Source organism: Tyto alba, unplaced genomic scaffold (genome assembly GCF_018691265.1).
Source record: "Tyto alba isolate M040663 unplaced genomic scaffold, T.alba_DEE_v4.0 Super-Scaffold_44, whole genome shotgun sequence".
NCBI lineage: Eukaryota > Metazoa > Chordata > Aves > Strigiformes > Tytonidae > Tyto > Tyto alba.
This window is the reverse complement of record NW_024881320.1, coordinates 206,687-234,344: the sequence shown is the minus strand read 5'-3', so window position 1 is coordinate 234,344 and position 27,658 is coordinate 206,687. Positions and strand designations below refer to the sequence as shown.

Sequence of the window (27,658 nt, the reverse complement as noted above, 5' to 3'; positions counted from 1 at the left end):
TTGTATTTGAACCTACTGTATTCAAGATCACTTGTTCTCATTTTGTAATTTCCTGCTTGTGGTTAGTGGCCTCTGTTTACAAACAACAACAGTGGCAACAGCAACAGCAGGTAATAAATAATTAATAATTTTATACTTCATAATACATGGTCTGAGGCATTTCTTTCAATTCTTCTTCTTCCCTTTGTAATGTGAATTCTGTACTGTTTCACTCATTTGGTTTTCCTGTGCACCTGGCACATAGTTTGTCCTTGCTTTTTGAAACCACCATGATTTTACAGTAGTTTATGAATTAAAGACCTTAGAAAACCAGATCAAACAACCTGCAAAAGTTAGTAACTTTTTCACTATCAAAAAGAGTTGCACAGTACAGAACTGGCTTCACAAACCCTTTGGAGTGTAGGCAAGAGCAAACAGTGATTTTTTTTTTTTTTTTTTTTTTGGTAGAAGAATTCTGTACAAGGTAGTAGTTCAAAGATCCCTTTTTAATGAAGATAATGAAACACACTGTAATACATCTAAATATTAAAAAAGAGAGAGTATTCATGTTGCCATTATTCAAGGAAAACACTGCAAGTTTTGCAAAACATTTCCCGTGCAGATAACGGATTTCTTGTTTTGAAGGTGGACGCTTAATTGGACAGTTGACTAAAGATGGATTTTTTAAAAATCGTTATGAATTAACCTGGAAGGAAAGGTTTCATTTTCTGCATATTTCCCCTCCCTTCCCCCCCAACTGTATCCTTTCAAAATTAGGTCAGAACTGAAACAAAAATGCCACTTTGAGTCTGTGTTCAGAGACGTACCAAAATGTAAGAATGCAGGGTTTAAATATCTTCGATATCTCTCCCTCAACCCAACAATCTGCAAATTCAGCCCGACTTGCCAGTAGTCCATCTGACTGTGCATCCACTTTCACATCTATCTAATTCAGCCTTACATGGCCCCAAAGAAGGCAAATGTTTCTCTGATAATGGCTAGCGTAGTAAGCTAGGATTCTTTTAATTTTACCAGCTTTCAAGTAAGAGAAGAAAAGTGCAGAGAAATCATGAACTCTTGATTTTGTCAGAACTCTGGTTCTGCTGGCAGAGACGTGACTGTTAGAAGAAACTAATGCCCATAACTTTGAGACTGCTACTTTCAGAAGCATTATCCTTTGCTCACGATAGACAGTAGGCTGAGCCTGCCATGATATAATCCCAGAAAGTTGGTTAGCATTTCCCACATAATTCAACGCTCATTATATTGAAAGAAGAAATCGAATTATAGCATACTATATAAAACCATTGTTTGTGCTTGGAAAGTCTATCTTTGTTGCTGTAGATGATGTAATCCTCTGCTACGCCTTTTCCATATTTCATTAAAAACTCCTCTGTAATTTCATTGCTTCTTGTTCAGGTACAGCTGGAACCTCTGAAACAAGTTTCTGGTTGCCTTTGTGTCTTTGGAAGAAAATACAAAGAAAAAGCTTTTAAAAACCCCACAAAGGCTAGAGATGGCTGTTAAAGTAGTTACCATAATATCGTTGATCAAGGTGAGAAGAATATTGGGTTAGGTGGAATAGTAATGTCGCGCCAGTTTTTAAAGTACCAGTTCTGTGTAATTCCAGTGCATACCTCCCCCAAGGAGCAATATCCCTCCCCTGCCATACATTACTGAAGATTCAAAATATTCAAATTACCAAAAGTAGTCACTGAAGAATATGTAGCACTCCTTCAATTTGAGCAACATTTGATGAAATTAGAGAACACTGATGGTTTGTTGATATCCCTGTGCAACACTAAATCTGTTTTCTAGTATGATGGTCTAAATTATATGAGCAAAAGGAGAAACTGGGCAAATGTCACTGGTTTGAAAACACCGATAATGAAGGGTCTGGAAAGAAGGTTGGTTTCTGAGTACAAAAAGAGGAAAGAAGTCTGAGTGAGCAGGGAACTTGTGATTCAGCGGTAAGTTACAGACCTCATATTGGCTTTTTTTTTTTTTTTTTTTTTGGCTAAGAGACACATATCACCAAAATATTAATAGATACATTTGTGACTACCTAGGAACCCTCACAAGGAAAGGGAAAAGCATAAATCAATTTACTGAGCACCTTGGTATTTTTATTTCTTGGAATTTTTATTCTAAATACTGTGATTCTATCCACTTCTCACCCCACTCCCCTCAGTCTCTGCTCATAGAATCATGTCATTGTCTGAGAAACTTATATTTCACTTTTAGGCTAGAAAGGTGGCTGCAGAAGGCTTGAAAATATAGACCCTACTTTTTTTTTTTTTCTGCTTGTTTGTTAAAGGAAAAAATCTAAAAGCATATAGCATTCAATGATTAAGATTTTTGTATATTTCTACTGGCCTTGCTGCTTTTTAAGATACTTCACTCTATCTTACTATGTAAGTATGGTCCTAGCTGCGAACACTGAGAGCAGCTCCTTTCTGGATGATTGTCAGAATTGGGTGCAGAGGCAGAAGGTTTCAAAGACCTACAGTATGTAGGACTGCTACTTTCCCTTCTTATGTAAAATACATGACTTGTCATAGATTTATATTTACCCTGAGATCCAGAAAAGCATACAGTAGATGACAGAATTTCACAAATCACTAGTTGTCTAATAAGCCTTCCCTAGTTAAAATCGTATCTGTTGCAAATTTTTACTGCTACACAAAGGACTGCATCCTCTATTACTATCCAAATATACAGCCCTGCTGAGTGCTATGGACTTTATTAAACTCTCTCAGAATTTTTTTCATAAATGATAAGCTTTTGGCAGCATATGAAAATTACCTACAGATTTGCAAAATATACAAGAATCTAGAAGGGCTGATGGCTTCGCTCTATTTTTTTTAATTAGTTTTTGATGTAAAATGATGAGTTTAGCAGTTCTGAAAGCTGCTCCAAAACGTGAGAAGTCTGTAAAATAGTGTTTTAAACCAATCCGGTTTATTCATGGAAATTTGGTGTGTCTAAAATTTGACAGATATAGGAGGTGTCCTTTGTCTATGCTTTTCTATGTATGCAAAAACGATTAATTGCTGCAGTTATCTTCCCTGTGTTGAGTATCCTTTTTTTTTTTGTTTTGTACAGGGTAGGAAGAAAAAGTGGTTTGGGTATGAATCTTCTCTGTAAAGTGTAGAAAACAGTGCTTCTGTGATTTAAAGGGAAGGGGCAAAATTTAGCAGTGTCTCTGGCCCTTTGATGGACACAGTTAATTAATGAATGAGCTCAGAATCAATGGGCTGTATTTTCAGTGATGGATGTGGCTGTCATACTGGGTTCTGTTTCAAGAGTATCTGCAAGGATGAACCTGTTAGAAAGGCACAGAGCCAAAAATATTTTAAGTGTCCTGTTAGCACTAGCTAACAGAATGAGTTATATACAGAATATATGAAATCATAACAAACCTTTTAAAACAAAGGACTAAAACGTCAAAGATGTAATTTACTAGTCACATAACATTTAGTAGAGATTTCTTTTAAAAATGTAACAGTTTTTATAGCGAGTTTATTTCTGTGTGGTAGAAGGGTTCCAAGAATGGGTAGCAAATGGATATATCTTTAAAATTCTATTCACCCCTTTGGCACAAGAGGCATGTAAGCATTCCCTAGGCAAATTCATGCATGCTTAAAAGTGGGAATATGTTCAAAGTTATGTGGAAAGTTACAGTATCATGCAATGCATTCCTTAGATGATACATCAAATTTACCTATAGGTATCCTGAGCACACCTGTTCTGAAACGGAACATTTTAAATCAGGAAGCCTTATTAATCAATCCATCAATCAATCACATGTTTGTGTGATCTGATAACATAGTTCCAGCTTTGCTTCATAGTCTTCCAGCAGGCTACAATGACTATACAGACTTGACGTTTTTCACAAAAGACAGTAGCAGGAAAATATCTTGTTTGATTTTTTTGTCATTGAGAAAAATTATTAGAAAGGTCATAATACATGCTATTCTTTTGCAGGTTCATTTGTGGTTTCAGTTCAGTTGAGTCTTACCTCTCCTTTCTACATAAGAAAGTCAGACGTGCCAGGACTGCAAGGCCGACTATTCCAAATACACAGCCAAGAAGAATTACTTGTTTGATATCTGAAAAACAGAGAGTAATCACAACAAAACAGGGAGATATGTTTGAACATAGTCACACGTGACAATTTTAAAAATTGTGTATATTGTGTTAATTTTACTGTTCTTTGTATTAGTGGAACACACTGGTAAAGAGTAGGAACTTGCATAATTCCTACATTTGTCAGTTAAGGCAGGTGGCTGCAAAAGCTGCTCTAACACAACGCCTAGTGGCTAATACGTAGTTAACATCATGAATGTATGATATTTATGTAGAACTGCTGATCCCAACAACTGACAATTTTTCAATCCTTTTTTTCATACGGTGTGATTGCTTTAAAAATTGCCCCTGTTTTGGCATTAAAGTGTTGAAACTGCCTCTGTTGCTTAATGCCCTATGTAGAAAGAGCAAAAGTGACTGTTCTGATGTATGGCGAACTACATCAGGCAGTATGAATATGCTAAGTGCCAATTTAATTCTGCGACTGCATAATAAGGACACATGAAGGATAGTAAGAGATCAGATATGAAACAAATTTTGAATAACAAATCTCGTGGTGTTTTCTTATTCCACTGAGGAGTTGCAAGTTACAAGTTGTCACTTTCTACTGACGTAGGACAGTGCTAGCGGGATGCTGTATGGCAGTGGTGAGCAACGGAAGCTAAAGATAGCCCTCAGGAAAAATTTCATGACACATAAGAGGGTTGATAAAAGTTTAGGAGATGCAAGCGTCTGGACTGAACTGTCTGGGAGAAACAATGCTTCCTGAATTTTGTGTCCTTTAAGGAAAATATATGCTTGAGTACCACCGCTGAAAAACTTCAGGTCCCAGTGTGAGCAGTCTTTGTCCCAGGCTCAGTGTCTGTGAGTCAAACAGCAGTGTAGTTCCCTGGCTCTGAGGCACTGTAGTGTTCTAAAGTCAAAATAGATTCAATACTCTCTCATTTTTTCTGCACATAGTGATAGCACTATATGCATGTATCAGGGAGCATGTAGCATAGTTAGGGATAGGCGAGCAGTGGTGCATCTGAGCTTTAATGCTTCTGGGCTGCATTTTTGACAGCCCTTCTTTCCATCCCTTTGTCATGCCTGCAGGAAGAACTGCCCAAATTACAGCCTAGCACCCAGTGATGGCAGAGTGATGTAACAGACACTTCTGTGATCCTAGAACAGATAATTTGGTTTCTAATTTGGTTTATGCTGAAGTGTAAGGAAAGAAGTGGGATACATAAACAGTTTCACAGGCATTGGTCCTTCATCCAGTAACTCTTGTACATGGCTCAAAAACTTCTGTTTGGCTTAGACGCCTTACAGGCAGGTACCCTGTCCCTGCCAAGTGATAAGAATCCACCATTGGCCTTGGTAGTTTGGTCCAGTGGTGATTTGCCTCTATTGTGAAATCTTTGTATTTAATTTACAATCTCAGGTTATATTTCTCTTTTTTAATATGTGTTGTAGCCAGTCTCCTGGAAACGATAGACAGACGACAACTCCATAACAAGAAGACCTAAAGTTTTTTGGCATCTTCAACTGAAAAAAAGCGCAGAAGACTAATGAGATTTCTGACAACTTGCCAAAAAGAACCGTATTTACACAGAGCCTGAGCATGGAAAATGAAACATAAAAGTGAGAAGAGGAAGGGGGGAAAAAAAAAAAAAAGAAAAGAAAAAAACAAAAGACAGACAAAACAGGTTTGTACTTAAAAATGCCAAATAATTGTCTGTCACAAACAGACTATATGTGTGTGCATGTATATATATATGTATATATATTGCTAAGATTTGATAATTTTTAGCTGCATTTTACTTCTGATTTTACTTGAGTCTCCTCTTTGCTTTTGCTGGATGGTTTCTTTTTCTTTCTCTATGTCATACTCTGTGAAGGGAGGTTGCTGTGGTACTGGCAAGATTTGCAGTGGGATTGTAATTAGAAGCATAGCAAAATAATTATTAGCAGAGGATTTCCATGGAAACTTTAATTCAAGGAAGCAAACTCAAAAGCAACAATATGCAGGCCCAACAGCATCATTTGTATCTGAAATTTCAAATACAGAAACGGATTTTGTAAAACAACTGGCATTCAGTTTTGTTTCCGTCTCTCTTTCTATCCAGTTTTCATAGTCCTTATGCCTTTATTTTAACTGTTCTAGCTTTTGAAAAACAGAAGCATGTAGCAACTAAAAAACCTTGGTGATTTGCAGTACAGAGCTTCAATGTGATGTGCCACAAAACCGCAGCAAGTGTAATGGGCACAGCACCGTAAAGAAGTACCCCTGGAGGCTGAGAATGACAGAGGGCTGGACCCTGTGTTCTTGACCAGCAAGAAAGAAATCATTCAAAAATGTGTGTTTTAATACTTCATGATGGAAGTAAAAATGTGACCACTAATCACAGTGGCTAGGTCAGTGGTCACCCATTCAGGCGCCCAGAAATTGGGAAGTGCTGTCCATTAGTTTTGTCAGCATTTTCCTGGCACCAGGAAGGCCTTCTGTCACAGGACTTGATAAAATGGATGTTGGTGAAACAGCAGCATGCTGCTGTGTAAACAGGAAAACAGTGAAGAAAACTGACCTCAATAACAACAGATTTTGACAACATGAATATCTTTTCTGTACTTGTGCTGAATTCAGAATCAACACAAGGAAAACTGGCACTGGAATTCAACTGCATCTTAGATCAGAGAAAGAAAAGTATCTAGTGGAAAGCAAGTACCAGCTGTCCATGCTATAAAAATATTAGAGGTTTAGACATAACTGAGAGGAACTCAGACTGTTTTGCCTATCTCAGGAGAGACCTGGACCTATCAATAAAATAACCTTCTCAGACAGAGACTGATACCCAGCAACATATCTTATAATGCAGAAGGAGTAACAAGGCTAGATATGAATGCCATTATTATAGCACAGTAAAAAAACATGAAGGACTGTGTATGCAATTTGTATTTCATACTGTCCCAATCAATTGTCAGTATTGTCAGTATCCTGCTGCTACGGGCAGCATTGCCATACTCCAACTTCCCAAGGCTGATAAAAATTGTCATTTTTGGTTCACATTACAAATGAACTACAGCCCCAAATATCAAATAGTAAGGAAGGTCTTTGTTACAATCAGACCAATAAAATTCTTTCACACCTTGTTCTTTATCATCTTTCAGGAAACCCTGCGCTGTAAAACATTGTGGTTTTTGTTTGCTTATCCATAAAGATGCGGCACATCTCCATCATTCTGAATGCTGTTAATCTCTGCGTATCTTCCAACTCCTTCCCTCCAATCTCTTAGGGCTGGATTTTTGCCCTCCTTTCTCTAGTGTAAATGTCAGCATCCGGTTTGCTTGTTGAGACTGACTGGCTCCTATCCAGTATGTATGTGGTTGATGGCAGCAATGGAAAAATGTTCTTAGCTTTCAGCTTGGCAAAATGTTTTGCCACTGACTTTTTAAGACCTGGTCTTACTTTGTAAAGTTTTAATTCTTCTCAGACTTTTGACAGATGACCTATCATTACAGTGAACTATGAAGCATGCTAAATTATCTGCTAAACTTTTGAATCTCTCGTATTTTCAACCGTTAACTAAAGTACTCCATATGCTCTGGCCTATCATATTAAACAGAAATGTTTTTAAAGACCTCTAGTTTCACTCTTTCCAAAATAGCATCACTACTGAGATTGGCCCATGTGAACACAATTGGTTGCATATTGATTACTAGCAATGGCTGGTCCAAGAAAACATTCCATAAATGTTCACTCATCTATTTGAAATTAAGCAACATTTGCTGTTTTGTATGTGCAAATGTTCAATAATTCTTTTTTATGCTAAAGTGCACAATCTGCTGCTCAAACTCACTGTGGTTCATCCCACAAATATCACTAAACTTGCAGAACTGTGTTGGAAATGAACAGTTATTTGACGAGTACTTTCAGGAACAATTAACTGAGCATTAAAAGTGCTTCAATGTGCCAAGTGGCCTGGCATCACCCTGGTGCTTTGAAACATTGCCATCTTGAGGACATTTGGAGTGTATGTGGTGTACAAATAAAACAAAGTTGAAGCCGTTAGAAAATATTCAGCAGTTTCGTGAGAATTGTAGAGACAGCCTAACTGCTACCAAATCAACAATGCCAGGTTAATTGATAATCTAATAGCAGTGACACAAATTCATGTTATTTATAGTAAATACTATTGCATCATTCACAATAATTGTACAGCTATAGAATAATACATTATGTGTTAAGGTAACATAATCCTTTAGAACAAAAGAGTGGAAGCCTTCAACAAGCGTGGGCCGTGTCTGCTCTTGAATCAGAATCGCAGAACGGTTGAGGTGGGAAGGGAATCTCTGTTGGTCTTCTTGTCCAGCTCCCCCGTTCAAGCAGGGCCACCTAGAGTCAGTCATCCAGGACCATGTCCTGACGGCTTTTGAAATATCTTCAGAGAGGGAGACTCTACAACCTTTCTGTTCAACCTGTGCCAGTGCTTGACCACACTCACAGTAAAAAGGTGTTTCTTGATGTTCAGAGAGAACCTCCTGTGTTTCCTTTTGTGCCCACAGCCTCTGATCCTGTCCCTGGACACCACTAGAAAGACCCTGGCTTTGCATCCTCTGTCTGCTTTGCATCCTCCCTTCTGTCTGCTTCGCACCCTCCCTTCAGGTGTTTGTACACATTGATAAGACCCCTTCCCACGCCTTCTCTTCTCCAGGCTGAACAGCTCCCAGCTCTCTCAGCCTTTCCTCATAGGAGACACGCACCAGTCCCCTGATCATCTTTGCTCGTGGCCCTTCATTGGACTCTCTCCAGCGTGTGCACGTGTCTCTTGTGCTAAGGAACGCTGCGCTGGACACGGTGCTGTAGGTGTGGATCACCTCCCTCGGCCTGCTGGCGATACTTTGCACAATGCAGCCTGGCACACTGTGAACCTTCTTTGCTGCACGTGCCCGTAGCCCACTCATGTTCATCTAGGTGTCCACAGGGCCCCCACGTCCCTTTCTGCAAAGTTTCTCTTAAGGCACTCATTTTCTAATGTGTCACTTCATAACCCACCCCACAGATGGCTCAGGCTGGTTTGCCCCAGTTAGTTGCAAAGGAAGTTAAAACTGCATTAGTAATGACAGGATGAAGGATAACAATAAATGGCTGGGGGTTGTGCCATTATTTGTACTTGAAATATAGCTGAAATTATGTAGATACTAAAGGATTTCAATAATCTCTAGTTCTCTATGTGTATGCATGTATGCACAGAGTGTATATTTATAAAGCTGCTAAAAGAACAGTATGTTTACATAAGAAAATTACATTAAAATAATGCTGTAAATAAGAATTCTTTTTGTAGCCTTCGTATTTTTGTGTTACAGAATCATTTTTGGCTAAGTACTATGCTTTCCTGTTTTTCTAAGGCTGACTTTTAAATTTATTTTAGGTCGTCCACTCAAGAAGCATGCCTGTGTTGTTCCTTTCAGCCAAACCTAGAGAAAAGGAAGCAAGTAGCCCTAAACCCTTTGAAAAAGTAGATACATGAAACAAAGGAAAATAATATAAAAACAAACAAACAAACAAAAAACAACAAACCAACCAAACAAAAAAAAAAACATCAAAAAGCACCATAAACCACCAGTTATTTAGATTTGAATATTAGTCTTTCTGGAAACTCAGGGATCTCATGTCCAGTGTCTTCCCAAATAAGAGAAGTTGCTTTTGTCAAGAACCATCATCATATACTGAGATTACCTTGTTTGTGATAAGGATTTTTTAATGTCAATTTGTAACATTTAAAAGGAAACAGACCTGTTCTCAGGACGCAACTGGGTGTGTCTCCAGACCAGGCCCCTGTCACTTGGCAAATTCTTTCCTTTGACCCAGTAAGTTCATAGCCCTGATTGCAGATGAAGCTGATGGTTGCACCCAGCAGGTAGGTAGTTCCATTCTTTCTCCCGTTGGTTGGATGATCCAGCCAGCCACAAGAGATCACTAGTAAAAGAGACATATCTGGTTAAAGTATTTTGGATTTAGAATAGCAAATCTCCAACACAATGATTCAAATGGCATTTTAGTGAAAACTCATGGAAAGACAAAGTGTTTTAGGCTAATTGAAAGACAATACTTCCTGATTTTTTGAAAATGTTTTGGGTTTAAGTCAGAGGAAGACAGATGAAGGCATAGAAAATGAAATTAAGGGTTCTACACAGTGGTGTAGTAGTGAAAGAAATGGAAAGAGCTTTATTTTGTGTTTGTCTAAGTATCCTACCAGTGCAGAGTTTTTCTGGTACAAGGACAATTCCTCCTGATAAGAGTGTTTACAGGTGCATGAACTTTGCAGTTGAGCAAAGCCTCCTCAAACAGTGTTAACTATTGAGATACCCTGTAGAAAAAACTGTAGTGATGGATGCTTTGTGGAATGCTGTATCACCTGGCTCTAGGTTTTCTACCAGCAGCTTGTGATTCTGATGAGATAGTTTTGTGGAACTTCCCACTTGAAGGCTTCTCGTTGTCAGGACATCGAATCTGCAGAATGGGTCAGAGTCACAGAGCAAGACCATCACTTTCACCAGGGGATCAGCAGGGTCTTCGTAAGGAAAGAACACGGGCAGAAAGGAAGCGTTGTGCTTTTCCCCATAGAAGAAATTGTTCAGTAAGAACTCTGTGTCATAAGTAAAAAGAGAAGTTCCATTTTCAACAGCCCCTTGAGAGATGGAGAAAGAGAGAGAGATTTGTATGTAACGTTGTCTACAGACCTACCACCTTCTGCTACTAATCCAAGTGCTTATTTACATAAACGTAGCTAGAGCTGGAAGAGATGTACGAAGCCCTAAAGCTTCCTTCCAGCTCAAGATTATTTTCCTTTTCATATCCAGCATCTTAACTTAGCACCAGAGTTAGTGTTTGGTTAACGTGGTGTTTGATCAATTACTTAAGATTAGATCCAAATAATTGCGTAGCTGTGCTATTACATAAAGATGGTTTTAGATGCCTGATGGCAAAATGATGATAAAGAAGTACCTCAGACAGAGCTAGCTAAACCAAACATTACAAGCAACACAAATCTTGATCCTGCATGTCTCTAAATTTATCACGTCTGCCCTGGCCCTGCTTTTGTTTTTTGTTTTCACTCCACTAATTCAGAAACTTCCTGAAGTAGGAGCAGGCTTTTCAGTACATTCTGAATCCTAGAGTACGGCTACGCCGTGCTTGCTGCAGAGATCAAGCGGTGGCCAGAGAGTATTTTGCATCATGTTTCTTGTCCATCTCCTAACCTGCTATCAGGAGTGCTGACCAGTCCTAATGCTGCAGGCTAAATACAACAGCCTAATCGCTTTCATTAAATGAAAGCAGCCATTATTTTACACACATCCCTCCCACACCTCCTTTTTTAAAGGGACAATTATGAAATTGTGATTTAATAAATGATTTTTTAAATTGTCAGCATGGTACTTGATGGAAACATCGCTAATATTCTGGAAAAAGATAGCTGACCCTGGCTATAGCTATACCTCTGTAACACTCTAGTCTGATGATGCTGTGTTCAGCTGACCGTAGTAGATGGAATTCTGAAAGTGTAATCTGTGAAATATGACCTCTGACTCTTGATGGAAGAAGGTGCAGGACATTCCATCATGGTTCTGTTTTCAGTCATTCGGCTAGGTACGTTACCCACTCGGGTAGAGGAGGGCATGCTTCTCTTACTCCCTTCTCTTCCCCCAGTATAGGTTGCTTAGTACAGACTTCATTTGCTAGCCTGTAAATCACAAGCTGCTTTGAATTTGTAAAGAAAATGCAATAATAGACCGGAGAAATGACTTACAGTTAGCTCCAAACTCAAACAACTGCTGGGGACTTGCATGAACTGACATGATGGTTTTATTCTTGAAGGTATACTCATCCTCTATATTGCCATTCATTACCCCAAAGAGACCCTGTGTGTGATTCATAAACTTTTCTGGGAGCAGAACTGTCAGTGTCAGCAATCCTCCACTTCCCCTTATTTCCACTCCAGACCCAGAAGAGAACATCACTGTGATGTTCTCATCAGCTGTAGAATGGAGAAAGAGACCTGTAACAATGAGAGGAAGAGGACAAAACAGCTAATCACACATAGTGAACAGATTGTTGCATCATCAGTTTTATCCATTTTTCATAAAGCTTTTCCTTCCTTCCACTCTGGGCTACATTTTGAGAAGCATTTAAAGGGACACTACACCTTCATACCTACAACTGCAGTAAGATGGCTACTACAGAGTAGTAGCAAAAAAAGGCCCACGGTTGGTACAAGCTGCACTGACTTCCACCAGTGTCCCAGAAAAGAAGCTTTAAGATACGAGACGATTACATTAGAAAGTGGCTGTGAGCTGGAACCACTGCTCTCAGTGGTCTCAGGTATCCTCTGCTTCTTGATTGTCTTGTCAAGACCTCTCTAATATGGCTTTTTCTCCAAGCCCCATCACTGTCCCTTGCATTTTTTTTTCCTTCCGGCATCTCTCTGCTTCTGCAGCCCCTTGTCGATGTAGCCTTCCCCCTGCTCTTCATTATATTTTCCAGCCATTTGAGGAATATTAGTTGCTAGCCACAGAAAACTTCCTCTGCTGAATAGGAGGCTTACTCTTAAAATTCTAGCAATGTTTAGAGCATTTGTCAAATTATTATAAAGACTAATCAAATGATCATACCCTGGAGGAAAAAAAGTCAATTTTTCATAGTCTCTTCGCCAGAAGAATAGAGGAATAACATCTGACCAATACAGATTGCTCCCTATAGGTGAATGTGAATTTCAGTTACATTTTAATATATACTTTGGTTATATTTCACTATATTTCTTTTTGCATGGTAGGTTTCATTGCATTAGATGCAGTAAGCTCAAAGCAGAACGTGGAGTAAGGAGTTTTCAATTCCGTTCACCCTCCACTGTGGCACGGAGCTCTACAAGCCACTGAAAGAGGACATAGAAGATGTGGGCATTGAAGCCACCTGTTAAAACACTTCGCTCTCATTGCCAGAATTGCATGCCTTCCCTTGATAATCCTCTCAAATCCCAGAAAGTTCAGGCAAGCACCAGGTGTTGGTAAAGGTTGTCATTTATGTTATTTGCACATTCTGGGAGAGGAGAACGTGCCACAGCCCAGCCTGCCGGCAAATCAGATGACACTGCCTGGTCCTGGACACAGCACAGGTGCTTCCAGTTACAGCTGGGCTAACTGCCAGTGATGCCAGTGAGAAGCAGAAGGTTGCAGGTTCTGACGGGCTCACCTGAACCACGACTTCCTGCTACACCTCTCCTTGGAAACACAGGTAGCCACAGTGTGGTTCTCTGTAGCACGCTTGATCCGTGGCTGTTTGGAAGGAGATGTGTAGCCCATCATTCTGGTGGCTATATTCCTGCCCGTATCGTGGTTGTCATCAGCCTCAAAGGCTAGAGAAATCCATGCACTGGACTAGAATAAGCACAGGCCCAGGTAGGAAAATTGGATGGAAAGGACATTATTCCACGTGCTCTCAGTTTTATTTTTCACCAAGGCACCTGTCAACTGTGCCCTACCACTGATTCTGCCTCAATCTGGCAGCAACTGAACTGAAAAATGTGTGAAAATAAAATAAATTCTAATGAGGTGGGATATTGCCTGTTCGCCTCCTGACATGGTTTTTGAAGTGACCTGCAGCCTGTGTTGCAAAAGGACACTGAAAAGAGACTCGAAACGTATGCATCTGGAGATATTTTTAACTACATGTGGGCTCCATCGGAATACAATAGCTTACAAGGCTGATAACTATAACTCACCTTTCAGGTCCATCCAATTTTGCTCAGAAAAGCTGATGACCTTCTGATTCAACAGGACCTCCAGATTCAAATCCTCCGAGTAGCGTACTTCGATCACATCAGAGTTGTTCTCCTGCATCGCCACTGCAGTCAAGCCTGTCACCTGAGCCCCAGTTCCTTCCGAATAAAAAAACAAGCCCCCCAAAATACCCAACATGTTATAAAGTAAATATGGAAGGTTATAATGATAGAGGCAAAAAGCCCCCAGATATTTCCTAAAAAGAATGAAATATGAGGGAATTGCTAAGCATATAAATCACATAAAAACCCACAGTATAAGTGTCCTACCAGTATATTATATTGAAAGCAGAACGTTTAATGCTAAAAAAGCCTGGAAGTTCTATGTTCTTCATCCCAATGGCACTGGCTGAGCTATGTAAGAAAACTGGTTGATCTTCTTGCACATTCAAGGCTGTGAGTAAGCCGTGGGAAAACTGAAGATAATTTCAGGGAGGGCATGACAGAAAAAGGAACCAGCATGAACAAAAATTTAAGAAACAGATCTTCAGTATAAGCTGCTCAGTGACTCATGCCACTTCTGCCACAAACACAGTAAAAATCAACCAAGGGCAAAATATTTCCTTGACAACTTCCATCCTATCCAATGTGATATTTAGTATAAGTATTCATGTCTTCATGGGTGCTGAAACACACGATTTTTAGTCCATCCTTATAATTCTACCAGAAGCACTAAATCCTTGAAGTGCATCCCTGAGGCCAGCTGGAATATTCTTTCCTGAGGCAAGCCAGATCAGGAAAAGCATAAACAAAAGTATCTGACACAAGGCTTTTCAGGTTGTCTCTCATGACACGATCCCATTCTGCTGCTTCATAGTCTATTTTTCCCTCATTTTAAAATGCAGGTATATATGACAATGTCCTTCTTACAGGCTTGTTTTCAATCTGCCCATTCAAATGATGAAGCCCACAGGTAACTTGAAAAGCTTCTTCTGCCCTAGGTTTCATTTCACAAACAAGCCAAAAGACCAGGACAATCAGGCCCTTTGAACAAAAAAACAGCACCTTTAACCAACCTCTCACCAGACATTCTGTACTTTTCTGCTAGACTGAGGTGATCAGAAAGAATGTTTTCCGCATTCAAAGTATGTTTTCTCAGCTCCTTCTGGGACATTTTTTCTCTGTCAATACATGCATGCGTTTACACCTAACACAGAAAGAAAATAAAGCACGGCATACACTTACCTGCTTCCTATTAATTTTCAGCTACAATATTATCAAAATCCCTCAGCTGGGAGCTACACCTGCTGACTGATTCCTAGAACTGACCTTATGTTTCCTTATAGATGGGAATGGGCATGGAGAGAAATGATAATTGTTTTCTTGAGCTTTTAAACACAACAGAAAACCTTACACATCCATTGCTTATACCAAATAGAACTAGCAAATAATCATTGATTAGGAAGTGGTTTTTTTGATGAACATTTTGTCTGCCTTTTGATTAGCTTCAAAACCTTGACCTTTCACAAATGGACAAAAAAGGAAAAGACTAGAGAAAATAGGAGGAATGCTGTAAAGTGCAAATCAAGCAACCTCAGAAATTATTATTTGTCATCACTGCCTCCTCTCTTATCAACTTACCATTGGGAAAGTGTGCCTGCTGGGTCCTCCCTTGCACTGTTAGGTATGTGAGATTAGACTCTACCAGTGTGTATTCTCCTTGGCCTTTGAAGGTGAAGTTCAGACCATCAAATGTGAGGAAGTGAGGATCCCCAAAAGCAGATGCTGTTTTTAAAAGCACAGAAAGAAATAAGAGCAAGCAAAAACCACAATGCATTACTCCTTGGGTTCATGAGAAAAAAAGCAAATCTCATTGCAGCGATTCAAAGAATGTCATTTAAACAAAGGAAAAAATGCAAGGCTGATCCATGTTAAGTGTGACATGAGGAACAGCCATGACAACCTTGAACAGTACTGTGGAAACAATGAGAAATGTCATTCCAATTACTCTCATATTCATCGACCGACATTTAGGGCTGCGCTTTAAAAGGCCGTTATGGGCACTAATGCTTAGCTGGTAGACTCACTACCAGAATCCTCGCTGTCAGGCTAGAAGCCTGATTTGTGTGCAGTGTATGGGGAGATGTGGACATGAACACAGGGCTATTCCAGAAGCAGCTCACCAGGGCGCTTCCAAATGTAGCTGGAAGTGACAGTCAGAGACACGGAATGGAGCTTTGAGGTCTCATCGGGCCTGAACAGAGAGATGGCAGTGACCCTGAGACCCAGATCCTCTCTGGAGTTCAGCAGATATGCTTGGTTTTACCTTTTAGATCAGTATGAGGTCAGAAGGCCTCTCTCACCTCCAGCAAAAGACATTGCAGTTGTGTCATCTTATCTGAGGTATACCTCTCAATGACCAAGGACATCCATGTGACAGGTAGGTCCTTAACTGCTTGATTGTTAAGTATTTTGGGATCATCGCCTCTCTCAAACGTTCCCTAAAGAGTCCCCTCAATAAATCAGGCTTATTAGACCAGGGGAAAAAAAGTCATTTTTTTTCCTCCTCAAGCAGTTAGCGCCTTCACTTGTGATTTTCCGATCAAAGTGCACGTAGTGAACGCCACAACAGAAAATCACAGCAAACAAGGCCTGCCCCTGAGTGATAGTTTCAGGTAATTTCTCCACGTCGAGCAGATGAGATGTCTAAACCCAGCATTTCATGTTCCAGGAGAGTTCTGTAAGTGCCAAGGTAGCTAACTTTTTTTTTGTTTGAGCTGATTTTGTACCACATCCATCTTTGCCATGCTCTGAGAAGCTTTTAGCGTTAAGTTCTTTGCAGAGGGTTCTGTGGCATTTGAGGGTTGGTTTTCCCAGGTGCTTAGGCTTGCACAAGGTTAATGAACACTCTCCTGGTTGTGCGGTAGCACCGGTGGTTTGGCATATACTTTCTAGGAGAAAGACGAGCATCTGCAGTACTTAGTGAGAGATGCGTGATGGATTTTTTGTCATGTTTGAGAGATGGATGTAATGACATAAGTACATTTACGAATCTTTTTGCAAGAGCACGTGCTTCGCATCCCTCATAAACATGTCTTTGCTTAAGAGGGGCATGTTGTAGCCTTTCTTTACCATAGTGGAACTGTCAGGGCCCTGAGCACACTCATAGATCTTAATTGCACTGACCAGTCCCACTGGGCCGCCTACCTATACCCTCTGTCCACGGGCTCTAAGCCCAGGCTGGTGCCTCCAGTCCTGGGCTGGCGCCTGGCTGTGAACCCTGCCATCTGCACTCAGACCTGTCACTGACTTTCTGGCTTGTCCTTGGACGTGCCTTGCCCAGTATGGACTCGCCTCACAAATGCTGGATTGTGTCTCACCCTGGTTACCATCACCAGACGAGATCTTTTACCCCGTCTGGGAGACCGGCCGCTCAGCTTTCCTTCGGACCTGCCTCGTCACCACAAACTCATCTGGAGGTCTGGACTCTCACCCGACTGCTGCCGCCGTCACTGTGTCCACTCTGCTCGCCTCGCTCGGGACTGGGCCATGGGCTGGCAAGGTCCTTGCCCTTCCAACCTTATCACACTTGGCTCCCAGCTCCCTGTTCCTTTGTTGCCTCTGATGGGGAAATCGGGAAAGACTTTCACCCTCCGCTATTGCTAGTCCTGGGAGAGTCTCATGTCGTGTCACATCGTGTCCTAGCTTCCTCCTTCAGTGGCCTCTGAGGTTTTCTCCTTTTTGCCTGAAGAAAAGCAATGCCTCTTTGTACTTTCCTTCTTGATAGGAGGCCACAATCTTGCCTGACACCTCAGCACCTCAGCAGCATAGAAGAAGGCGAGGCATGTGGCAGTGACAGAGATATGTCAAGACTTGAGGACGACTTAAAAGCAAAGGGCAGGAACAACGGACACACTTGTAAATGGTAAAACTTCCATATTTGGTATGAGTAGCATTTTTCAGCACGATAGCTTTTCTAGCTACTGCCAAGCTGTCATTAACAACCCCTAACCATCTTCTTTCTGAGAAAGTGCCCACGGATGATAGGAAGTCATGGACATTGACTACTAAACTTTGTCTATTTAGGTTCTGGGTGTTAACAGCAGAAAATCTTGCAGGACAATTAAAAAACGCAGACAGATTTCGCCACAGATAGATCAATAGAAACAGGGAGATTTTCCACAGGACATTGTACCCTCACCATTGTCAACTGACACACATATATATACAAATATTCTAAAAGGCAACAGTGTATCAAAAAACTACACTCTATAATGGAATTTTGAAGCCCTTACCAGCTCGAGGCGGGCGATAGGTCCTGCAGTCACTGGAGGGCCGCTTTTTCATATAGAAGTGACAATTATCAGACCACAGGCAGCAGTAATAGAAGCTAATGACATCGTAAAGCCAATGGGAAAATCCAGGTATCCGGGGAGGCTTCATGAAAGGTGGTGAACCCCAATCATGGCCTCGATCAGGTGTGCTGCCTCCTATGGAGTCATGCGTGAGGATTTGGGTCCCTGTGGAATCATAGCAACACTGCTGTCCTGCCGCGTACTGGGGACTGGTTGAGAAAAGCAGTGAGAGGGTCATCATTCAGCTCTGTGAAGTCCGTCCATATTTAGAGTTTACCTATTGCCTTTTTATGGATATAGCTAAATGTTTTGGTTGCCAAGTTTTATATGATGTCCAGAGATGATACCTCCCAGTTAGATGTCCCCCCTGCACCCCCTCTGTTCTTATAAATTAGACTAGATTAGGGTTAGGGAGGGAGGGATTTTTAGCCAAGTCAGTAAGGAGGTTCTGTAGGCCTTATATCTACACGAACATAAAAATTGTTCTGATAGAAAGAGTGCAAATAATAACTCGTTGAACTTATGTAGACCGACACAGGAAAGGCTTAATTAGGCCTAACCAAATATCTTTTAGACATTAGTGCTTGTTTAAGTATCATGAGGTTTAGCTCAATGGAGTTAATTGTTTATTAAATCTAAGGCCTTAACTTCATCTCAGCAATGAGGTCCAATATATGAATAAGTGGGAAACAATGGTTGCTATGAACCTGAGAGCTGAGAGTCCAGAGACCTTTGTGGATTCTGTGACACTGCTATCTCTGAGGTGGAACAAGTCATTAAAAAAATGCAGTTTTAAAAAATTTTCTTTACCTGGCTTGAACAGCTCTTACACAATGCACAGCACCAGGGTGGTAAGTGCACACACTCCCCTTTTCAATGTCACAGCCATAATCTGTCTGAAAAAGATCAATGCTCACACTTAATGGGGTTCTTTCCCCACTGTCCTTTCTATTTTGATGTCCTCTCCCCACCTTTTGTCTCTGACGTATGTATAAAGCCTAAATGAACTGGTTGCAGCTGTGTGTTGAATAGCATGGAATAATAGGAAAAACAGTGAATTTAATACTGAAGTGAATGGAGCAACATTAGATTAACAACTAGTTAATCTAGCCTCAGCATTTTGCAGTCTATTACAACTAGACCTTGGAAGAACAGATTCATCTAGATGGAGAATTCAACTATAAGCGCATAAGAAACACAGATCATGACAGACTAAACTTAACTTTTGTCCTACGTTCTTAGACAGAGGCCGTGCAGTCGATCTAATTTTTTTTCTTCACGTGCTTTTAACTGCACCATTTAAAATACACGTGTTGTTTGGAGTTTCATAACCAGGAAAGGATAGTAACAAAAATTGCCGAACGTTTTTTTTTAATACGCATAAACACACTGTCACCATTTGGTATCATAAATAGGAAACTACCCTATCTGGTCCTCAGGTCAGCACTGTGAGTGAAAGCATAGACTAAATGGCTGTTGATTTCGTAGCTTTTGTCCATTCCTTGTTAACAGTGAAGCTGAGGAGGAAGGAAGCAGGAGACAGGAAATAATGAATTATGGCTGTGGACTTGAGCTCTGAAGTACAGGGTGGAACGATTTGCAACAAATAATGATATACTAGGCAGAAAAGTGGCCTCCTTCTTCCGGCATGGGACATTGCATACAAACACAGACTGCCATCTTGTAGAATCTCAAAGGAGTCAACCCTGCTCCCAGCTTCACAGAGCTCACTGCCCTCCCTGAGCGTTTTCTGTCTACCATTTTCTGTCTTAACTCTCTGTTTGAAGGCGTTTTCCATCTGCTGTCCTATGGGCACCTTTTTTATTCATACTACCTGTATAAGCTGTATGTACCTCTGCCATTTGACATGCTATTTGTTCAAATTTGAATATCATTTAATTTCCTTGTAATGACTTTTAGAGAGGGAATAGGGATGTGTAGGGAGTATAGCATTCCATAAGCTTCTATTGAGAACCATAATAAGCCAGAGGGATCGATTAATAACTTACATGGAACCTGCCGGTGTCAGCTCTTGCCTGTGCCAATGTGCAAGGGCAATCTATAATTTCTTCCAAGAAGTCTGGAAGCTTCTCCTCCTTTCTGTCCCATTCTATACATTTCGCAGTTGCCCATGCATTTGGGTCATTTCTGAAGTCTTCGCCAAGGTGCCAAGCCAATGCATGTTCTCCACTCCAGACTGATGGAACGTTGCTGGAAAAAAAAAAAAAAAAAAGACCCCCCAAAATAAATCTGATAGCTGAACAAGTGCTGTTTGCTGTTTTGACACACTAACACTGTGTCATTGTCATGGAATCGCTAACTACAGTCACAAAGAATCTTTCAACTTGCAAGTTGTTATTTCATTACAAAGGCCACTGCTTTTTTTTTTCCTGCAAAAAGATATGGCAAATCAAAATTCTACTAATTCAGAAGGTGACATGACAGCATGCAGCAAATATGCAATAATCAGAATGCATTTTAGCATTTTTAGCATTACACTTTTCTCTGGGTGGATAGTGACTCTTAAATGCTAAAAAAGGTTCTGATGTATTATTAATATGTTCTAACACCGAAGAGGTGGCATTTATATATTCATATGGGTTACACCATCTACATAAAAAACTGCAGACATGTGGAAGAATTACAAAGGAATATCTATGCAAGCTCAGAATATGTATGGAGCACTTACAGAGGTAAATCACCCAAAATCTTGGGGAAATATACAATGAAATAAAGGGAAGCCAGCATAAAATTTGTAGGAATGCAAAGGCCTGAGTACAAAATAGAAAAAAAAAAAAAAAAAAAAAAACAAAAACGCAGAGGAAAGCCGGTGACAAAAGTTCCACAATTAGGTCCTCCTCCACAGTTGTCACAAAAGAAATCATCAGGTCCTAGTTTACCAAGGGTAACGGGTTTGGCTGGGGTGGAATAATTTTCTTCATAGCAGCCCAGATGGTGCCACGGTTTAGATTTGTGACCAGGACAGCACTGGTAACACCCCAGTGTTTTAGCTGTTGCTGAACAATGTTTGCACAGTGTCAAGTCCTTCTCTGTTTCCCACGGGGGCCCCCAGGGAGTAAGGTAGAGGTTGCCAAGAGGCTAGGAGAGAACACGGCTGTGCCCAAACTGACCAAAGGTACATTCCACGCCATAGACCATTGCGCTCGGCAGTAAAACTGCGGGGGAGTTTTTGCAAAGCAGTCCTTACTGTGTGACTGACCGGGCACTGATCCGCTTGTGGCAGGTGGTGAACGGTTGCCTTTTCATTGCTTCCTCTGGGCCCATGCCCCTCTTTATGTAGTAAACTGTTTTTATCTCGACCCATGAGTTTTTTCTCACTTTTTGCCCTTCCAATTCTCTCCCCGTTTTTTCATGTGAAATGAAGACTGAGTCCCGCTTTTAAACATGAAAGGGTATAGCAGCTTTAATACAGGAGGCAATAACACAGTACTTGTGACAAATGAATGTTAAAATGTACTTGCCTCTGACCATCAGAATAGCTGCTGGGTATAATTCTCAAAATTCCAAAGTCCCATGTACTGTAAATTCCTTTAGCAGGTACAGGAATGAAAGAGAATTTCCCAGTATTGGGGATTTCTCTTGCCAAAGTATAAAGATATTTCCATTCAGCCAACCAGTTTTCTGAGTAACTCTCACCTGTCACACAGAGGAAGAAAATATGTTCGGATGCTGGAAAAGAACAATTACCACAAGATTGAAATTAGGTGTCTCCACACATATGTAAAAGAGGAGGAAAAGCTGACATTATTGTCATGAGTCATTTATACTTGCAGATCTCTTCTTGAGGCATCAGCGAAAGTGATCGTGTTCTGTGCAGAGATCTACACGTAAGTTACACCTGATGACTGCTTGTGCACAAGTAGGAAAAATGTCACTTTACCTGTTTCCTGGTATCCCCAGACTTCTATGTTGATATGGGTTGCTGCAAGTGCCTGGTGTGTCCAGGTAAGAGTTAAGTTTCCATCAGTGTTGGGGGTGCCATAGTATTGCCATTTTGTCTCATTTACCAACGTGCATTTTTCTCTATCCGAAACTTTGCTGTGATGTACTGCATTACAGAAAAAAAGGATTAATGACATTTCTGCTTTGTGTAGCTCTGAAAAGGTGCCGCTATATTATTTGAGATTTAGCAGTATTTCCCCTGTGTATGTTTTCTAACAGGATGCATGATATAAAAAGAGTAAGCTGAAACTGAGAGAACGCAACCCTTACTGGTGTCTGTAGTCCTTAAATGACAACACCATGCTGCAGTTATTTTCCAATAGAAGTAGCTACAAAAAGGGAACTCTTTTGGTCAACCTCATTTTTAAACAGGACTTTTTATGAATTAGTGCTGCTGCTCAATTGCTGCTCAAAAGAACTCAATTGCTGTGAAAGTTCATCTCTTGAAGTATGAATTAACAGACGGGCAACAAGAATGGCTTTTCTGAGGTCAAACAGCCTCTTAAGGGAGCAGAAAAGGGATCAAAATGGAAAGGTTTATATGATTGCACGTGCATGGAGCAAGAATATAGAATGAAGTATACTGTAGATTTAAGTAACCTGATAACCAAGTTCCGGAGTACGGAAACGTCAGCCCATCATCTGTAGAAACTTCAAAAGGGATGAAACCAGTCTCATACAGCAATGGGGAGATGCAGTGGGCTTTTCCATCCTTAGCAACATAGCCACTGGTTTTGATTTTCTGCTTGAACCTGTTGATGTTGAAGACACTTTTCAGCATCACCACTGAGAGAAGGAAAATTCTGAATGTCTCGGTTGTGTTTCATTAAGCAGCCTTGTGTCATGTGCAGATCGTTCCAAGTCCCATGGCTGTTTTCCTTGTAGCAGTGAACATAAACTGGAAAAATGCATGTGTACTTTGTGCTTATTACACCAGTGTGGATTCTGCTGTGCACCGCACAAATACACAGTGCTCTGCAAGCCTTAGAATTACAATGTAATTACTGGGGGAGGGGGGCATGATAAATTATCAACAAATAACAAAGGGACAGTAAAAAGACAAAGGTGATGTTATAGGATTAGTAGGATTATGGAGTGCCTTAGATTGACTGTGACATGCAGGCATGGCAAATTGCAAGTTTTGTGGGGGTTTTTTTGCTGGTTATGTCCTGTGAATACAACAAAAGTAATTTCATGCTGTTCTAGAATTTCTGTTGCAAAGATTAACTCAGAACTCATCGTTTGTTATTTAACCATTTGTTTCCAGTTAGGGCTCTTGCCCACTGTGCTAAAGTATAATCCCACCCGTGACTCTTCAGAATGGATGTATGGTGACTCCACAGCTGCTCCAAGTACTGTAGGAGGTTGGAGCCTGACAGAAAGTGGTACCTTAATTTGTCTGCACTGAAGTTTGTATTGGTAATACAAAAATGATAATGCAACTGTGCGGGTAATTCAAAGCACACAGGTGTCTTCCACAGAATGAATGTCTGGGTTAAAGGTTTTCCCGATGAAGAAATAAAAAACTTTTCAGGTGCTGCTATCCAGATGGGAAGGGCTCCAAAATCTCACCTGGAACCTTCTGTGGAAAGCACGTTAGAACATCGGGGGAAGTAAAATTCAGTACACTGTATGTATTGCATGTGTGACACATGTACCTGTGTGACATGCTTAGGATCCACAGCTTTGTTTTACAGGAAAAAGATAAGGTGTTCTACCTACATTTCTTTCTTGTTGCTTTCGCATTCAGATTAAGAAATTAATACTTCTTTTTCACAAAATGGAAATGCTAAAAAAAATATTGACAACAAAGAGTGCCCAAAACAAGCTCTTTTTAAAAAGTAACTGTTTTGAGATACTAAGGGAAGAACTAGAAGAGTAATGATTGTATCACACAGTAACTCAATCTAAACGAAATGATCCTATATAGAAATACGGGCAACATGTATCATTGAGGGTGATGGTTAGCAGAACTTTTGCATGTTTCAGGATTCTGACAACTTTACAAAGTAAGTTTTCACTCCTGTGTAGGCTTGTCTTATTTTGTGATAACTACCTATTGTGGGGAAGCGTAATTAGAAAGGTTCACCTCCCTTTGGTAGAGGAACATAAAATCATGGCCCACCTGCACGTTAGCACATAAGAGCCATTAAAAGAGGTATTTTCAATCAAAAAGTCTTTGCCTCCCATCAGAGATCCTGAGTATGGAGAAATTTGAAGACAAAAGTCTTTATAGTCCGGACAGCAAATCCTCAAGGACTGGCACGTCACCTGGCAAGAACAGGTATCAAGCATCTCCCCACATCGGTGTGAGCAGGAGTCTTGAGCTCCTGGTTAAAGAAAGAAAAAAACATAGTCAGGAATGTTACTGAACTCTTCTAGATGTTTTCTGAAACAGAAGTACATCATCTAAAGGTCTACCATAAATAAATGAAGTAGGCTGGTTATGATAATTTAGGAATGTGTTTATGTGAATGTTGTAATCGCCTGTGTATTCAGGTTGCTCCATTTTGAGTAGAGAAATACACTTCTTTACCTCCCAGCCAGCACATAATTTCAACAAGTCCATGGGTATTTTTACATCTAATAGAAAGATAAATCTCCAGAACAGCCCCTCGGTGAGTGCCACTAATTGTATTTATTTCTAAGAGTAGACCTTAAACAAACCAGAATGGGATCCTGTCACTGTCAACTCTGTGTGGGAATCAATGAGAACAGAAGGCTAGTGCTCTGGGACGAACGGAAAGCCAACATTAGCAACGGTGTGCTCCGACATGAGATTATGAAAAGCTACCGAAATTTCAGTCATAGAATGAATCATAGAATCGTTCAGATTGGGAGGGACCTTAAAGATCACGCAGTTCCAACCCCCCTGCCCCGGGCAGGGCCCCCTTCCCCCAGCCCAGGGGGCTCCCAGCCCCGTCCAACCTGGCCTTGAACCCTTCCAGGGAGGGGGCAGCCACAGCTGCTCTGGGCACCCTGGGCCAGCACCTCACCCCCCGCACAGGGAAGGATTTCTGCCTTAGATCTCATCTAAATCTGCCCTTTTTCAGTGCAAAACCATCACCCCATGTCCCATCCCCATCCCCTGACCCAGAGTCCCTCCCCCCCTTTCCTGTCCCCCCTTTAAGCCCTGGGAGGCCGCTCGAAGGGCTCCCCAGAGCCTTCTCTTCTCCAGGCTGAACCCCCCCAACTCTCTCAGCCCGGCCTCCCAGGGGAGCTGCTCCAGCCCCCCCAGCATCTTCGTGGCCTCCTCTGGCCCCGCTCGAGCAGCTCCGGGTCCTTCTGCTGTTGGGGGCCCCCGAGCTGGCCCCAGCACTGCAGGGGGGTCTCCCCAGAGCGGAGCAGAGGGGGACAATCCCCTCCCTGGCCCTGCTGGCCACAGGTTCTCTTTTTTTTGTGCATTTTGTAGTCGTTAAGATGACTAGGTACACAGACAGATGACTAGGCCAGTGGCTTAGGTCTGACTGAAGTCTAGCTGAACAGACCATGAGTAATTACTAGACGTGACATGAAAAATTGCTCAACATGAATAAAACAGTGAGAAGCTAACAGATGCTACACTAACACTGTGAGGAACAGCTGGATTTCACAAACAGTTAAGAGGGAGTTAAGGGAGATAGACAAGCTGCACAGACAACTGGGAGCACTGAGGACCTTTTGGGGAATGGAATCTTGCAAGGGCACCACTGCTTGGGTAACTAGATCAATAATACCATGCAATGGTGAGATGACCTAGGCAAAGAGCAGAAATTCTAAATTTGGACATGGATGTAGCAAAACTGGGACCAGTGTTGAAAAAATAATTAGGGGAGGGCTGCTTATTTAGGAGGACACAAGCGAAAAGAAAGGGAGAGGTCAAAGTGGATGGTGAAAAACAAGCATGGGAAAATGGAGAGCAGGGAGTATAAAAGGACCCAGTCATGCATAAACAAGCTGCTAGTCAGTACATTTCTCTGTCTGAGCCCTGCACCTGATCAGCATACCCATTTTATGAAATCCTGATGCTATTATCTGTATCACCTCACTCTTGTGTGTGCGTGAGTGCGCACATGTAATTGTAAGTGACCTTCAGGATGAACTATCCAGTCAGTAGGAGACCCACGCTTAGAAAGACCTGAGGTCTGAGCTGTTGACCATGTAAGGGACTTGGAATCTGGGCTTAGCTAATAGACAAATTTAAAGCCTATGCTAGCATGCAAGGTATCTGTGAATGTGGTAGATCCATGAATCAGGAGAGAAAAGTCGTGTTTGTGTTTTCACTAGTCACCTTCCATTGTGATCAGCTGGAGAGGAGGAGCTGGGTGGTGTGCAGGTTTCTGGGAGTGCTGTCTGTGTTTATTTGGATGCCAGTAAAAGCACCGCTCTATTTTAGCCTGTGTGACTGGCTGTGTTCATGTGGTAGGTGTAGTGTATGTATCTGCCTCTCTGCAATACAGGTCCAGCCCCCATACTGGCTGGACCTACAAATGGGAACAGCAGTGTCCGCATCTGTGGGAACTGAGGCAGGAAGAATTTCCTGAATCTGAGAGTACAGCAGATCTGACTCTAGTGGATTGGGAAGGACGAAACTACTGTGTTGCAAAAGCTGCTGGATTCACCTACTCCTCAAAGGTCATTAACAATGTATGAACAAGACCAGGAGAGGAAGAAAGAATTTACAGTCACCCCTCACGGGGCTGAAGAAAAATTGCTTGCAGTTCCAGGTATGTCAGCTTCTGTCAAAATTAGGAGAAAATGTTGCTGTGTTGTTTTGTATACAGGGTGGGGCGGACAGGGGGGGCTGGGGTTTTTGTTCTGGTTTTGGTTTGGTTTGTTTTTTTTTTTTGTAGAATGGAGAGATCAAGAAAAGGAAAAGGCAGTAAAATCTTTCTCTGATTTTGTCTCTCTGCTGCCTTTCCTCCTTTATCCCAGGAGTAATATGTGGGTGTGTGGCAGGAAAACACAGGAACATTAGTGAGTCAGAAATAAAAGTCAGCCTTCAATCTCTTGCAGAAAACCTGCCTGTGATGGAGGTAGAAATGCTTGTTCAATATAGGGAGCTAGAAAGTTGTTCTGTATCTTTAAAAATATTTACTGCATTCTCCAGATTGTCTGTTTACTTAGAGAAAAGATCCACTGTCCTACTGAAAATTACAGAGGAAGAGGTTGAAAATGACACCGTGCTAGCAAAAGCCAGCTTGTGTACCTTTAGCATGTACAAATGGTATCTGTAATTTCTAACTGACGTGTGCATTCTGAAGTTCAGAAGTCAAAACAGTTTGTAGTGAAAAGCAGCAAAATTTCTGAAAGTCACTCACCTGCATTCCAAAGAGCAGTGAGGGTGAAGAGAATGAAGAAAGAAACTTCTATGCCGACGAATGTCATATTTTGTCCAGATGATTCAGGATGTCTGATTGTGATAGCCTTTGCACCTGTCCGGGAAAAGCCTTTTATAGCAACACGTGTCCACAAATAAATAAGATTCTCACTGTTCAAAGGTTTGTTGTAAATTACTGAAGCAAAACAAATCAA

At 41.2% G+C, this 27,658-nt stretch overlaps 1 protein-coding gene and 1 long non-coding RNA gene across 3 annotated transcripts in view; one reads left to right on the top strand and one right to left on the bottom strand.

The window, feature by feature from the left end:
• LOC116960122 overlaps window positions 1-5,682 on the top strand; it is a 7,914-nt gene extending 2,232 nt beyond the window's left edge. For both annotated transcript variants that reach the window (XR_006166759.1, XR_006166760.1), the window contains exons 2-3: window positions 1,399-1,534; window positions 5,527-5,682. This is a non-coding gene — a long non-coding RNA (uncharacterized LOC116960122). The remainder of the gene's footprint in view (window positions 1-1,398; window positions 1,535-5,526) is intronic.
• SUSD2 (sushi domain containing 2) lies at window positions 516-27,658 on the bottom strand. The gene is made up of 15 exons (XM_032986788.2): window positions 27,445-27,658; window positions 24,270-24,474; window positions 22,745-22,896; window positions 22,083-22,250; window positions 21,664-21,838; window positions 20,191-20,392; window positions 18,992-19,077; window positions 18,122-18,390; window positions 15,468-15,611; window positions 13,830-13,985; window positions 11,862-12,110; window positions 10,470-10,742; window positions 9,848-10,030; window positions 4,001-4,091; window positions 516-1,442 (listed from the first exon to the last, which is right to left on the bottom strand). Exons 1-15 carry the CDS (start codon window positions 27,509-27,511, stop codon window positions 1,361-1,363), a joined length of 2,502 nt encoding a protein of 833 aa, XP_032842679.2. The 5' UTR covers window positions 27,512-27,658; the 3' UTR covers window positions 516-1,360.